At 45.0% G+C, this 12,168-nt stretch overlaps 1 protein-coding gene across 3 annotated transcripts in view; it reads left to right on the top strand.

The window, feature by feature from the left end:
* MAP4K5 (mitogen-activated protein kinase kinase kinase kinase 5) overlaps positions 1 to 12,168 on the top strand; it is a 55,187-nt gene that overhangs the window by 34,276 nt on the left and 8,743 nt on the right. For 2 of the 3 annotated variants that reach the window (XM_032110966.1, XM_032110965.1), the window contains 17 exons: positions 401 to 463; positions 932 to 1,013; positions 1,625 to 1,741; positions 1,910 to 1,988; positions 2,589 to 2,647; positions 3,050 to 3,111; positions 5,578 to 5,622; positions 6,564 to 6,606; positions 7,191 to 7,401; positions 7,881 to 7,978; positions 8,078 to 8,119; positions 8,822 to 8,906; positions 9,022 to 9,101; positions 10,395 to 10,455; positions 11,303 to 11,305; positions 11,396 to 11,510; positions 11,643 to 11,701. In XM_032110966.1, the coding sequence (XP_031966857.1) occupies positions 401 to 463; positions 932 to 1,013; positions 1,625 to 1,741; positions 1,910 to 1,988; positions 2,589 to 2,647; positions 3,050 to 3,111; positions 5,578 to 5,622; positions 6,564 to 6,606; positions 7,191 to 7,401; positions 7,881 to 7,978; positions 8,078 to 8,119; positions 8,822 to 8,906; positions 9,022 to 9,101; positions 10,395 to 10,455; positions 11,303 to 11,305; positions 11,396 to 11,510; positions 11,643 to 11,701 (1,304 nt within the window). The remainder of the gene's footprint in view (positions 1 to 400; positions 464 to 931; positions 1,014 to 1,624; positions 1,742 to 1,909; positions 1,989 to 2,588; positions 2,648 to 3,049; positions 3,112 to 5,577; positions 5,623 to 6,563; positions 6,607 to 7,190; positions 7,402 to 7,880; positions 7,979 to 8,077; positions 8,120 to 8,821; positions 8,907 to 9,021; positions 9,102 to 10,394; positions 10,456 to 11,302; positions 11,306 to 11,395; positions 11,511 to 11,642; positions 11,702 to 12,168) is intronic. The other variant, XM_032110967.1, reaches the window with a different exon arrangement.

Genomic DNA, 12,168 nt, shown 5'->3' with positions numbered 1-12,168 from the left:
ACCTTGAAATTGAAAAATTTTCGGTGGCACCTGGCCTAGGGGAAGGTGCCATGGGCAAGGGGGTTGCAATGAGATGAGCTTTAAGGTCCCTTCCAACCCAAACCATTCTGGGATTCCGGGATCAGGAATCTGATTAGGAACAGGGGCAGATTCACTGGTGATAGCAAACCACTAGGGAAGCCATAGCCTAATGTTTAACAGGATTATTCATGGCACTAAAAATACTTTATTTAAAGATCAAATCGACAGATTCCGTGTATCTCTCTTTTAACACAGTGCAGACTCTAATCCAGTTTCACCAGTATGGTTCTCACCAGAAAGTGTTAAAGTATTTAGATTTTTAAATGAAATTAGTTTACTTTTTTACCATATTATATCATTACTCTTTCTTTCCCTTTAGGGCTCTCTTTTTAATGTCAAAAAGTAATTTTCAACCGCCAAAGCTAAAGGAAAAAGCAAAATGGTAGGTGGAACTCCTTCCTTTGTTCCATATTTTGTTGGAATTACATGATCCTTAAGGTCCCTTCCAACCCAAATCATTTCATGATTCTATGATTTTATAGATAAAGGGAAAAAATATTCATTATTATTGAAGAAGAAACCCTTCTTTGGTGCTCTTTGTATGTTTTAGAAGAAAACCTTTCCCCTTAATTCCTGTCATGGGGCATTTCCTGGTTTCTTTACCCTGTGATAAATTCCTGGTGCCATGCTTGGTTCATTTCCTGTACCAAAATGTTTTCCATGCAAGTTCCATGAATCAAGTGGGGTTTTGTCCCCATTTTGTTGACTTGGAAATGTCATTATTCAAACCTGAGGTGAGATACCTGGACAGCATTCTGCTTTATGACACCCTCTTGTAATCTGCTTAGCAACTGTCTTAAAATCAATAATACCTTGCAAAATTCAACATAAACCCTCCTTTTTCTTTAAGGTCAGCAACATTCCATAATTTTGTCAAAATAGCACTTACAAAAAATCCAAAGAAGAGACCGACAGCAGACAGACTCCTCTCTGTAAGTGATTTGGGGCATTTGGTGAGCTCAGGAAGGGATCTCTTGCTTCCAAAGGAGCAACAGCTCAGTAGGAAACCAAAGGGGAACCATTTTCTTTAATCTTACTACATGTGGAGTGAAATCTGAAGGAAAAAGATGTTGATCAGCTCTTAGCAAGTGGATTTTGTTCAGTGTTTTTACACAGTTTTACACAGTTTTTGGCAGGTACAGTTACAGAAATTGGCTTCATGTTCTCAACCTTGGCCTTCCTGCAAGTGGGTGCCTCAGCCTTGGAGCTGTGTAGAAGTTGGACTTTCCTGACTCCCAGAAATTTCAGCAGCCCTTGATGTATCTCTGCTTTCCCACACTCCGAACTGCTGATGTAAAAAATGAAATTCAAGTGTAATTATTGGTTTGACTCGAGTTTAATTCCCAGTTTACAAGTGGCCCAGAGTGTGGTGTTTCCATGTTTATGTTACCAGGAAGTCCAGCCATGAAGGCATCATGGAAAAAAGTCAAACCTCCAGAAAGCAGAAAAGAATCAGTAACTGTATTGAATGTTTGTTACTGAGAGTTACCCATTAATTGCATATCAAAACTTCTTCTTTTTGTGTTCTTTGCTGTGGTTACAGCACAGCTTTGTAGGGCAGCCTGGGCTCTCGAGGTCTTTAGCAGTTGAGCTGTTGGACAAAGTCAATAACCCCGAGAACCACACCCACTATGGGGAAGTTGACGATGACGATTTTGAGGTGAGAACATCTTTTATTCTCTGCTTTTTGTTGAAACTGCACTTTAAATGCCCTGCTTTGCTTTGGGAATCGAAGATTGAAGCTCAAACTGCAGCAGCTGCTCCTTGTTCTTGTTGGTTTGGTTGTTGCTGGTGCTCTTCCCTCACGTCTCCCTTCCCACCCCTGCAGCCTCACTCCGTTATCCGCCACACGATCCGCTCCACCAACAGGAACATCAGGGCAGAGAGAACAGCATCAGAGATAAACTGTGAGTTCCTGCTCTGCTTTCCCGTTTTTTGGGGGGTGATTTGCCTCTGGAGGATGTCGGTGTTGTCGTTTCCCAAAAATCTCTTCCCATTTGGGAAGCAAACCCAGGAGAAGCAGCACGTGAATCTTCAATAATAATTCCTGAAAACTAAAATTAATTATCTATATAATATACTACTCAGATGAATCTAAGGTGAAATGTTGAAAGTAGAAATGGTTTTATCTCCAGGTTTGGTCAAAAGTCTTTGGTAGCACCAACACTGGCAGCTCCTCTGCACCGTGTGTATCACACTTTGGGGAATTTGCTATTCAAGAGTCTCTTTCTTCTCTTTCACATGCATTTCAAAGTGACAAGTGGTTAAAGAGTTACGTTTCTGTGACTTGGTATTTGCATTTGGCCTTTCTTGTGGGTTTCATATTTGCAAATTCGAGCATTCAGACAAAGAGGCTGATAGTGAAGTGCTGCTCGTTTGAGAGGCAAATTCAGTGTTGTGTACCCGATATTTACATCTGTCCCTACCTGAATTTCACTGTAGTGAGCACTGAAAGGGCTCTAGTGCAAGATTTTGTACACTAATTATGAAATTATAATATTTTGTAGTTGATAAGCTGCAGTTTGAGCCTCCTCTACGCAAAGAAACAGAAGCTCGGGATGAGATGGTAAGGAGGAGTTTGGGGGTTTCTTTATTTATTAAAATCACAATCTCGTCACTGTTTTGGGGTTCAACCCTTAGCAACTTGATGGAAAAATATTTTTAAAGTTCCCTAAGTGACCCTTACTGGATTTTTCACTATCAGTTTTTGTTTTCCTGTTCCTTATTGCTGCTTGATCTGGATATTACACCATTTCCAGGTGCTGCTTAGTAGTCTAAGAAGAAAAAAAAAAATCAATAATTTATAGATTGTAAGATGTTATTTCACTTTGGAATTTGATTTTCCTGCTTGTAGATCATTCTGCAGGGCTGGGGAATCCTCAGGCCTCTTTGTGTGTGGTGGATCAGGTACTTTAAGGCACTTTAGTTTGACAAGGAGGGGTAAAAATAACAATTTCTGCATTTTCAGGTTGTGGCAGCTGGCAGTGACTTTGCTTCACATTGGAATCCTTTTGTTGATGGTAGCAACAAGTAAGTACAGATCAAACCATCTTTTCTTTCTGTGACTTAATATGAAACTGAAAGAAAAATGAGTTGTGTTAAAAAAAATCAAACCATAAGCCCTGATCCACTTTAATGTTGATCATTTAAGGAGGTGTTACCCAGCGTGCAGCCCTCCTTCTGCAGGTGCTTGGTCAATTCTCTTGGAGAGTGACTTTTAATCTCTTTTAACCACCAGCAGCAGCTTGTTCTAAGTTTGTAGGTGGGAAGTGTAAATGCATGACCAGGACAGTGACATAACACAGCCACAGTGAGTTTCCTGCAGCAGAGCTGAGTTCAGGATCCTGCTCTGGCCTCACACTTCTCTTCTGAGCTGTGGCTGTGGTTGTGACATCCTGTGCCAAGGCCTGTGCACAGCCCTGAACTCGAGAAAGGGAAGGAGAAGCCAGTTCTGAATGTTGAGTTTTACCAAGCTCAGTAACACTGCCCAGCTCCTCCTGCTGTGGGGTCTGATCAGTGTAATTTAGAACTCAGCCACGGAGTGTTTTGGGGTGAAATGTTTTAGGGAAAGATGTGTTTATAGCTGGTTTCCCTGGGATAAAGCAGGCCTGAGGTACAGGAGCACAATTCTCTCCAAGTTAGGACTGAATTTTTTTTAGGTGTGTACCTTCTTTTTGCTGCAAAAGACTGGACTCTGCCTTTAAAGGCAATCCCTAGATTTGCAGTCAGGAGTGTGGAGGTTCAGATGTAGGGAAAGATGGTATCTGGGCTCAAATAATTGCTCAGCTCCAAGAGCCTGTTTCCCATCTTTATTTGGAACTGAGCAGCAGACAGTGAATTTCTTTGGCTTTTTTTTCTGCAGATAAAAGTCTTGCATAAGCTGTCAGCTGACACTACAGCCCCCTGAAAAGCTGGTGGAGGTTGCCAGGATTTGAGCCTTTTGAAGCATCCTGGTTTTCCTGCTCCCAGTCTCATTGTAGCAGGAGTTTGGGGGCTCCAGGCCTTCACTTTGGGGCACTCTGGGCTCTGCCTCTCCCTGCCCAGTAAAGGCAGTGCCTGTTTTTCTCCCCTCCCTGAGCCCTGGGTTTGTTTGTGTGACCCTGCTGAGCTGCAGATTGAAGCCTTGCTGGGAGTGCTGGATTTTCTGCAGACAGCTGGAATCTGTGGGGTCGAAGAGCAGGGAGGGAGGGAAGCTCCTCCTGGCAGAGGGACTCAGGGATTCGATCCTGTTCCTGTGGCTTTGTCTGTACCAGGCTGTGCTAAAGCTGCAGCCAACATTCCCAGGGCTGTAAATCAGTAAATAGGTACGGATTCATTTGGAAGGAGGGCAGGCACAACAGTCCTGGATGGTGAATCCGTGCTGCTCACTTGGAAACCGCTTCCAGTTGGAAAGATAAACAGGAAATGCATAACTCCTCTGTCCCAGCAATTCTGAGTAATCCCTGGGATGTCCAGAGAGGATGTGTGCTGGGGGGTCCTGGCTTTGCAAGCCCTTTGGCTTTTATCAGAGTGAATGGTGAGGGATATCTCTGACTTAGGAATTATTTGACTGGAAAGGGGAATATCAGGATGTGTACCTGGTGGTTGAACTGATTCCTTGGTTTTCTCACTGTAGCATTTATAAATTAATTTGTTATAGATTTTTCTGCATTATGGAGGTTTCCATAGAATCTCAGAAAGATTTGGGTTGAAAGGGACCTAAAAGCCCATCCCATGGTCAGGGACACCTTCCATTGTCCCAGGCTGCTCCAAGCCCCATCCAGCCTGGCCTTGGGCACTGCCAGGCATCCAGGGGCAGCCACAGCTTCTCTGGGCAACAAGAACCTTTCAGAAAGAGAGGCTTTTTCTCCTTTAAATTTTTTAGTAGTTCCTGCTGCTTTCCCTCAGAAGTGACTTGTAGGGAAATTTCACATTAATCCAAATTTGGCTGTGTTTTCCTGGTCATTGCCCTTTAAAGACACAGCTTGAAAATTGCCATTTTGCAAAATTTTATCAGGGTTTTTTTTTTTCTTCAAGACTATATTTTCAGTGTTGCTTTGATCCTCTAGTCACAATTTCTTTTTTTGTTGTTGTCGTCCCTGGAGTAGCTTTGAAAGAAAAATTCCCACTATAGTGGGAAACAGTCTGGGTCTTTTGTGTATATGTATAAATAAGGAAACTTCCCTTTAAGCCTTTTCTTCATTTGTCTCCTAGTAACTTCCTCTGTTCTTTTTTTTCTCTTTTTATATTGTACTGTTGTGAGACATTTCAACAATATTTGAAATGCCAGGTAGGGAATCAAAAGCTGATGGTGTGAAAGAGAGATCCAGTGATTTTTCGGGGGTAAGAGGAAGGAAAGGACCTTACAGAGTGGAAAAGGGCTTAGTGCAGAGAATTATTTCTTTTGGAAAGGGCTGGGAGATGCTTGTTGTGAAACTCGGTGACATCAGGGATGGGTTGAGTTGCACGTGTTGACCTCAGAGCAGAGCTCTTAATTTTATAAACATTCTGCCTTAGGGGACTGCTCACAAAATTTGGCGATGGGAGTGAAGATGTTGAAGAGTGAGTGGATCTCTTTCCTGTACAGTTGCTCTGCTCCCAAACCTCTTCCCTCCAAATGCTGCAGGAGGCTTTGCCACTCACCAGCGAGTGAGGGCTGGCTGCTCTCCCAGGCCTAACACGCGCTTGGCTCCTTCCCTGATCCTCAGGAGAAATCCCAAAGCTCTGCTTTCTCTCCTGCTCTCCTTCCTGAGTTATCTTAGAGTCCCTGTGGAAGTGCCTAACACTTAAAAGCGGATTTTATGTTGGTTAATGCATCAGCTGTGAGCAAGGGCTGGTTGTGATGGGACGTGCAGATGACCCTCACAGCTCTGTGCAGCTCCTCTGGTGCTCAGATGTTTGTCTGATCCAGCAGCAAGGCTGCAAACTGGAATCACACAATCCCAAAGTGGTTTGGTTGGAAGGGACATTAAAAATCATCTTGCTCCACCCCCCTGCCATGGGCAGGGACACCTCCCACTGTCCCAGGCTGCTCCAAGCCCTGTCCAACCTGGCCTTGGGCACTTCCAGGGATCCAGGGGCAGCCACAGCTTCTCTGGGCACCCTGTGCCAGGGCCTCCCCACCCTCACAGTGAAGGATTTCTTCCCAATATCCAACCTAAATCTACTCTTTTCCAGCTAGAAACCATTCCCCCTTGTCCTGTCACTGTCCAAAGTCCCTCCAGCCTGAGATCCAGTTCCTGAATGTATACTGATTGGCAAACTTCAAATATCCTTCCTCACAGATTGCTCTATAACACTGATATTTACGAAAGGAGTTTATTAAAAACCAACACTTCTAACGAGATTAATGAGCTTCTCTCCTGCTCTTGGACTTCTGGTTTAACCCTGTGTGTGCAAAGCTCTGCTCTGCCTTTTCTGTGCCTCTGGTTCATCTCGTTTCCAGTCCTCAAGGAGTTCTGAGTTTGGTTTAACTCAGACAACTTCTGCCCTTTTCATTGCAGATCGACACTAAAGCGAGCTGGGCCGCCGCCGCTGCCTCCCAAGGTGAGAAATGTGGGATTTAAGGGATTTAGCCAGCCTGGGATGGCCTCTTCTGCATTCTGCCTGTGATTTTCCATCAGAGAGGAACCTCTGAAATTATTCTGCTGTCAGATGTCTTATTTTCATACAATCATGGATCTCCTGAGCTGGAAGGGACCCACAGGGATCATCCAGCCCAGCTCCAGGCCCTGCACAGACACCCCAACAATCCCAGCCTGGGCATCCCTGGCAGCGCTGTCCAAATGCTCCTGCAGCTCTGGCAGCCTCGGGGCCGTGCCCATTCCCTGGGGAGCCTGGGCAGTGCCCAGCAGCCTCTGGGGGAAGAACCTTTCCCTGATACCCAACCTAAACCCCCCCTGGCACAGCTCCAGCCATTCTCTGGGTTCTGTTCCTGCTGACCAGGGAGCTTTTTATCTTTCTTATATTGTGGTGCCCAAAACCTCACACACTTTTCAGAGGCTGACATGTTTTTATGTCGGAGCAGTCTGACTTGAATTCAACTTGTCTGAAGTTTATTCTTCCCAGGTGCCGTTCCCAATTCCTCCAACATTTCCCAAGTAACCATTCCCCTCTTTGGTTCCTTGCAGCCGAGGATGAACAGTTACCCCGAGGAAAACCTCCCAGATGACGACAGATGCCAGACAATAAAACACTTCCCAGACTCCCAGAACAGAGCCCCAGCAGCCCACAGGAGACAGAGTATCCCAGTTTGTGGGCCCCAGGCAGATTCCTGCCCCATGGGGATGACCAGCAGCATCAGCAGCCCTGGATTGCTCACAGCCAGATACAGCGACCTGGGTAAATGCCTCACCTGTCCTAAAGCTGACTGGCACCCTGGAAAAGGAATTGCTTCCAGAGCCAGCTGTTCCCTAGATAATACTTTAAAACAAGCTGATCATGAGGTGAAGTTTTCCCTTTTCCATGTGTGGTTCTTATTAGAGCCGTGCCTCATGGTGGGAATGTTCTTCCCGAAACAAGGACACTCAGCCAGTCAATCCCATTACTGTGTTGCCTGCAGGAACAGGAGAAAAACAATGAATGTGTGGGGAGGACCTTGCCACAGCTTTATTCTCAGTGGAATTTGTTCCAGGGACTGTTTGGATAACGGGAAGTGTGTAACTCAGCAGGGACAGCTGTGCTGGGAAGGGTTCAGCTGCCTGAGATGTGCTTATGGAATGTCAGAGCTCACTCCTCCCCTCCTGCTCAGCACAGGGGAGGAGATTTTTCTATTTCACTGTGTCAAATAAGCTGCAAACCATGTCTGGGCTCCTTTTCAGGCAATGGGAATGGGATGCTGAAACACATCGAGGAGCATGCAGAAGGACCTGGACAAATCCCTCAACTGCCACGGAAAAAGGAGAAGAGAGATTTCCCTGTAGGTGTTGGGACTCGGGCTGATCTCGCTGTCGTGTCCTCAAGCTGGTTTTGTGCCAGTGCACAGGAGGTGTTTTATGATCTTTCCTTCTTCCCACAGAAACCAGCAATCAACGGTTTGCCTCCGACTCCAAAGGTGCTGGTAAGAAATCCCATGTGCAGTGGGAATTACGGAAATCTCCTCTCTCTGGTGTGGAAGGTTTATGCTGGAATAAGGCACCAGCTCATCTGGGGGGATTTTCTGCATCTCACAGCCAGTTCCTTTTCCAGTACTGAATCCACACTATTTGTTTCCATGTTTTTAAACCTTCCAGTCACTGTTCAGTCTGGATGGGAAGGGTTGGAGGCTTCCCTGGCTCTGTGAGTTGTGATCTCCAGTGGCAGCCCCTGCTTAGGAAGAGAAGTGGGAAAAGGTGGTAGTGATGAGAGGGTGTTTTTGCCTGTTTTCCCTTCATGTGCCATTTTATAAGCACTCAATATTCATGTTTGTTATATTCAATAAATAATAGGCAATAGTCTTACAATTATAGAATAATTTAGGTTGGAAAATCCCTCTGAGATCACCGAGTCCAACCCTTCCCCAGCACTGCCAAGACCACCACTGCCCCATGTCCCCAAGTGCCACATCCACATGGTTTTTAAATCCCTCCAGGGTTATTGTTCTTACCCAGTAGGTACTAAAGCTGTTGATACCATTTTGAGCCCCCTTTGCATTTTTGAATGTCCAGGGATTCAAATTAAAAGCAGTGGAAGGCTGTGTGTAATTCAGCTGCGTGTGAGTGGCCAGGAAGTCAACTCCTTACACTCTAAATTCGTTTCAGGTTTCAGTTTTGGTGTCTTTCAGATGGGAGCCTGTTTTTCCAAAGTATTTGATGGTTGTCCTTTGAAGATTAATTGTGCAACTTCATGGATACATCCAGATACTAAAGGTAGTTATTTTAGGTCTGGTGATGGGGAAAGAAATCAATTTGTAAACTTATTTTAGGTTTGCATTTGAAACCTCCCAAAGTGGGAACGGAATAATTCCTTTCCCTGATTTCTTAGATCAGTACATCATCTTTGGAACTGAAGAAGGAATCTACACTCTAAACTTGAATGAACTTCATGAAGCAACCATGGAACAGGTGAGTTCTGGTGGGCTGAACACATGGAATAGATCTGGGGATATTATGAAGCAATGAAGTTTGGCTTTGGAGGGAAAAGGTGGATACCAGGCTCTGGGGCTTAAATGATTCCCATCAAAGCCAGTAATGAAAACCTGACAATTATTTGTTCCCTGACCTACCTGTATTTTTTAGTTGCTGCTTGTGTAACTCTGCTGTTAAATCTTCTTCTCCTTAGAGAACAGTTCCCTGTCCTTTGTCCCTCTGTTCCATCCCCACTAGATGGCACATTGCAGCTCCTTGGATGCTACCAAAGCCCTCAATCGCTGAATTCAGCTGCTGTTGTTATCCTCAAGAAGCTTTTCCTGGAATCTCTAACCCTTTCCAAAGCCACTTCATGCAGTCATGGTCTTAAATCTGGTATTTTAGAGTCAGGATGTTCTTGGAATCTCATTCCTTGTATGTTTTCCTAAATTATTTAATCTAACAATCTTCTCTGGGCTTTTCCACGTGGTTTTTTGTATCCCACTGAAAGGTTGGCTGTGCCAGTGGTGGGTAGGGAGAACATTCAGTGCACTTCAAACAAAGTTTCCTTTTCCAGGAGAGCATTCCCAGCTGGCAGAGGTCAGGTGTAACCACCTCAGACCCCAGAGGCTTCTGCCACACCACTTGTTCCCACATTTCCTTTTATCCATTTGATGATTTCTCCCCTCCAAATGCACATTCTGAACTGCTTCTCCAACTTCTAATTCTGCTTGCATCTTCCAGAGGGCTTCCTGTCTCTCCAAGGTTAATAGCTCCCAATTCCAGGAGTATATTTTTATTCCATTTGTAGCTTTTCAGTGGAAATACTGAATAAAGCCAGAGCTGTTCTGTTAAATAGGAAACTGCTGGGAGATACTCAGGGTTTGTGTCCAAACAGTTGGATCTTCTTTCTACACTTTCTCCTGCACCTCTTTTCTTACTTTGCACATGGGAGTGGCACACAGGACAAAGTGTTCTGGAATCATGGAATGGTTTGGGTTGGAAGGGAACTTAAATCCCATCCAGTCCCACCCCTTGCTATGGACAGGGACATTTCCACTCTCCCAGGGTGCTCCAAGCCATGTCCAGCCTGGCCTTGGACACTTATTCCAATATTCCATGGTCTGTCTGTGCAGGGCTAAGGGTCCAAAACAGTGAATAAACAGGAAGATGGGATTTTCTCCAGTGTGGATCCCTGCAGGAATGGTGGTGGAGGTGGAGCAGGCAGGGAAAATCACAGCAGAAAATTCCTGTATGTTTCTATTAATGGAATTCTTTTCTTTTTTCCAGTTATTTCCCCGAAAGTGCACCTGGCTGTACGTTATCAACAACACCTTAATGTCCCTGTCAGGTGAGTGTAAACAGAGGAGAAATGACTGCAGTTATAAACAAACAGGAACATTTAAAGTCATGGTTGAACACAAGGTATTTTGGTCAGCCTGGAGAAGAGAAGGCTCCAGGGAGAGCTCAGAGCCTCTTGCAGGGGCTGAAGGGGCTCCAGGAGAGCTGCAGAGGGACTGGGGACAAGGCCTGGAGGGACAGGAGCCAGGGAATGGCTTCCCAGTGCCAGAGGGCAGGGCTGGATGGGAGATTGGGAATTGCTGGCTGGGAGGGTGGGGAGGGGCTGGGCTGGAATTGCCAGAGCAGCTGGGGCTGCCCCTGGATCCCTGGCAGTGCCCAAGGCCAGGCTGGACATTGGGGCTGGGAGCAGCCTGGGACAGTGGGAGGTGTTCCTGCCCATGGCAGGGCTGGGATGGGATTTAAGGTTCCTTCCAACCCAAACCATTCTGGGATTCTGTGGTCCTAAAACAAAATCTGTGTCCATTTGAAGGACAATGAGGTGGCTTTCAAGTACTGCTCATCCAGCAGTTTTGCTGCTTGGATACACTGATTCCTGGGCAATCAGTTGTCCTGAATAGAACATTCCAGACAGGAATCAGGCACTGTGGGATGGAGGCTGATGGTAGCACTGTGCCTTTAAACATGCAGAATTTGTATTACAACACTTGTCTTGATTTATAGATAAGAAAATATCTTGATCTAATTAATTGTTGGTTTATAATTACAGCCTTTTAAAAATGTTTGCATAAAACTAACTGTAATGAAATGAGCTCTGATCTTCTCTATATTCATTATCATTTTTATGTTATTTTCTTTTTCTTCATATCTGGACTTGACCTACCTGACACCTGTTTTAGAAGGTAATTTTTCCATACCTCCATTTTCCTGAACCTTGCAGTTCTATGCTGGAGGACTGGCTGAGATGTCAACTTTGCTTTTCTCTCTTACAGGGAAAACATTCCAGCTCTACTCCCATAATTTAATAGCATTGTTTGAACAAGCCAAAAAAACAGGATTAGCTGCTCATATTCAAACCCACAGATTTCCTGACAAAATATTACCAAGGTACAAATCTTTCACTTACAGAAAATTATTAATAAGTGAAAATAGCCATAAATTGTGTTGGGGCTGTTGAGTTGGTGCATGAAGGGCCCTGACATCTGTTGTTGATGCATTTTTTGGTGATTATTGTTCCAGGAAATTTGCCTTAACGACCAAGATCCCTGACACAAAAGGATGCCACAAATGCTGTATAGGTGAGCAGACAAATTCAGCTTTGCCATTTATTCCCCTGGCCTTTGTCCCTGGCCATGGCATGTCTGAAATTCATTTCTTTTTAAGAAACTTGGAGTTAGTTCTTTGTTCAGACAAAAGGCTGAGGGAATTGGGGTAGTTCAGCCTGGAGATGTTCCAGAGTGACCTAACTGGGGCATTTCAGTGCCTGAAGAAGCTACAGGAAAGATGGAGAGGGACTTTGGACAAGGACCTGGAGTGCCAGGACAAGAGGGAATGGCTTCCCAGTGCCAGAGGGCAGGGATAGATGGGATATTGGGATTAAATTCTTCCCAGACCCCTGGCACATCCACAAACAGCCTTTTCCCCTTGTCACCTTGGCTCAAGGTGTGATCCAGTTCCAACTTATAGTGAGGAAAACTTGAATATTTTCCGCCAAGAAAGGATCAGTAGGAATAAAAATTCTGGCAGCCCGGCGAGGGCAAAGCCA

The sequence above is a fragment of the Corvus moneduloides genome, chromosome 6 (genome assembly GCF_009650955.1).
Source record: "Corvus moneduloides isolate bCorMon1 chromosome 6, bCorMon1.pri, whole genome shotgun sequence".
NCBI lineage: Eukaryota > Metazoa > Chordata > Aves > Passeriformes > Corvidae > Corvus > Corvus moneduloides.
Note: the sequence above shows the minus strand (reverse complement) of the source record. Positions and strands in the feature narration are given on the sequence as shown.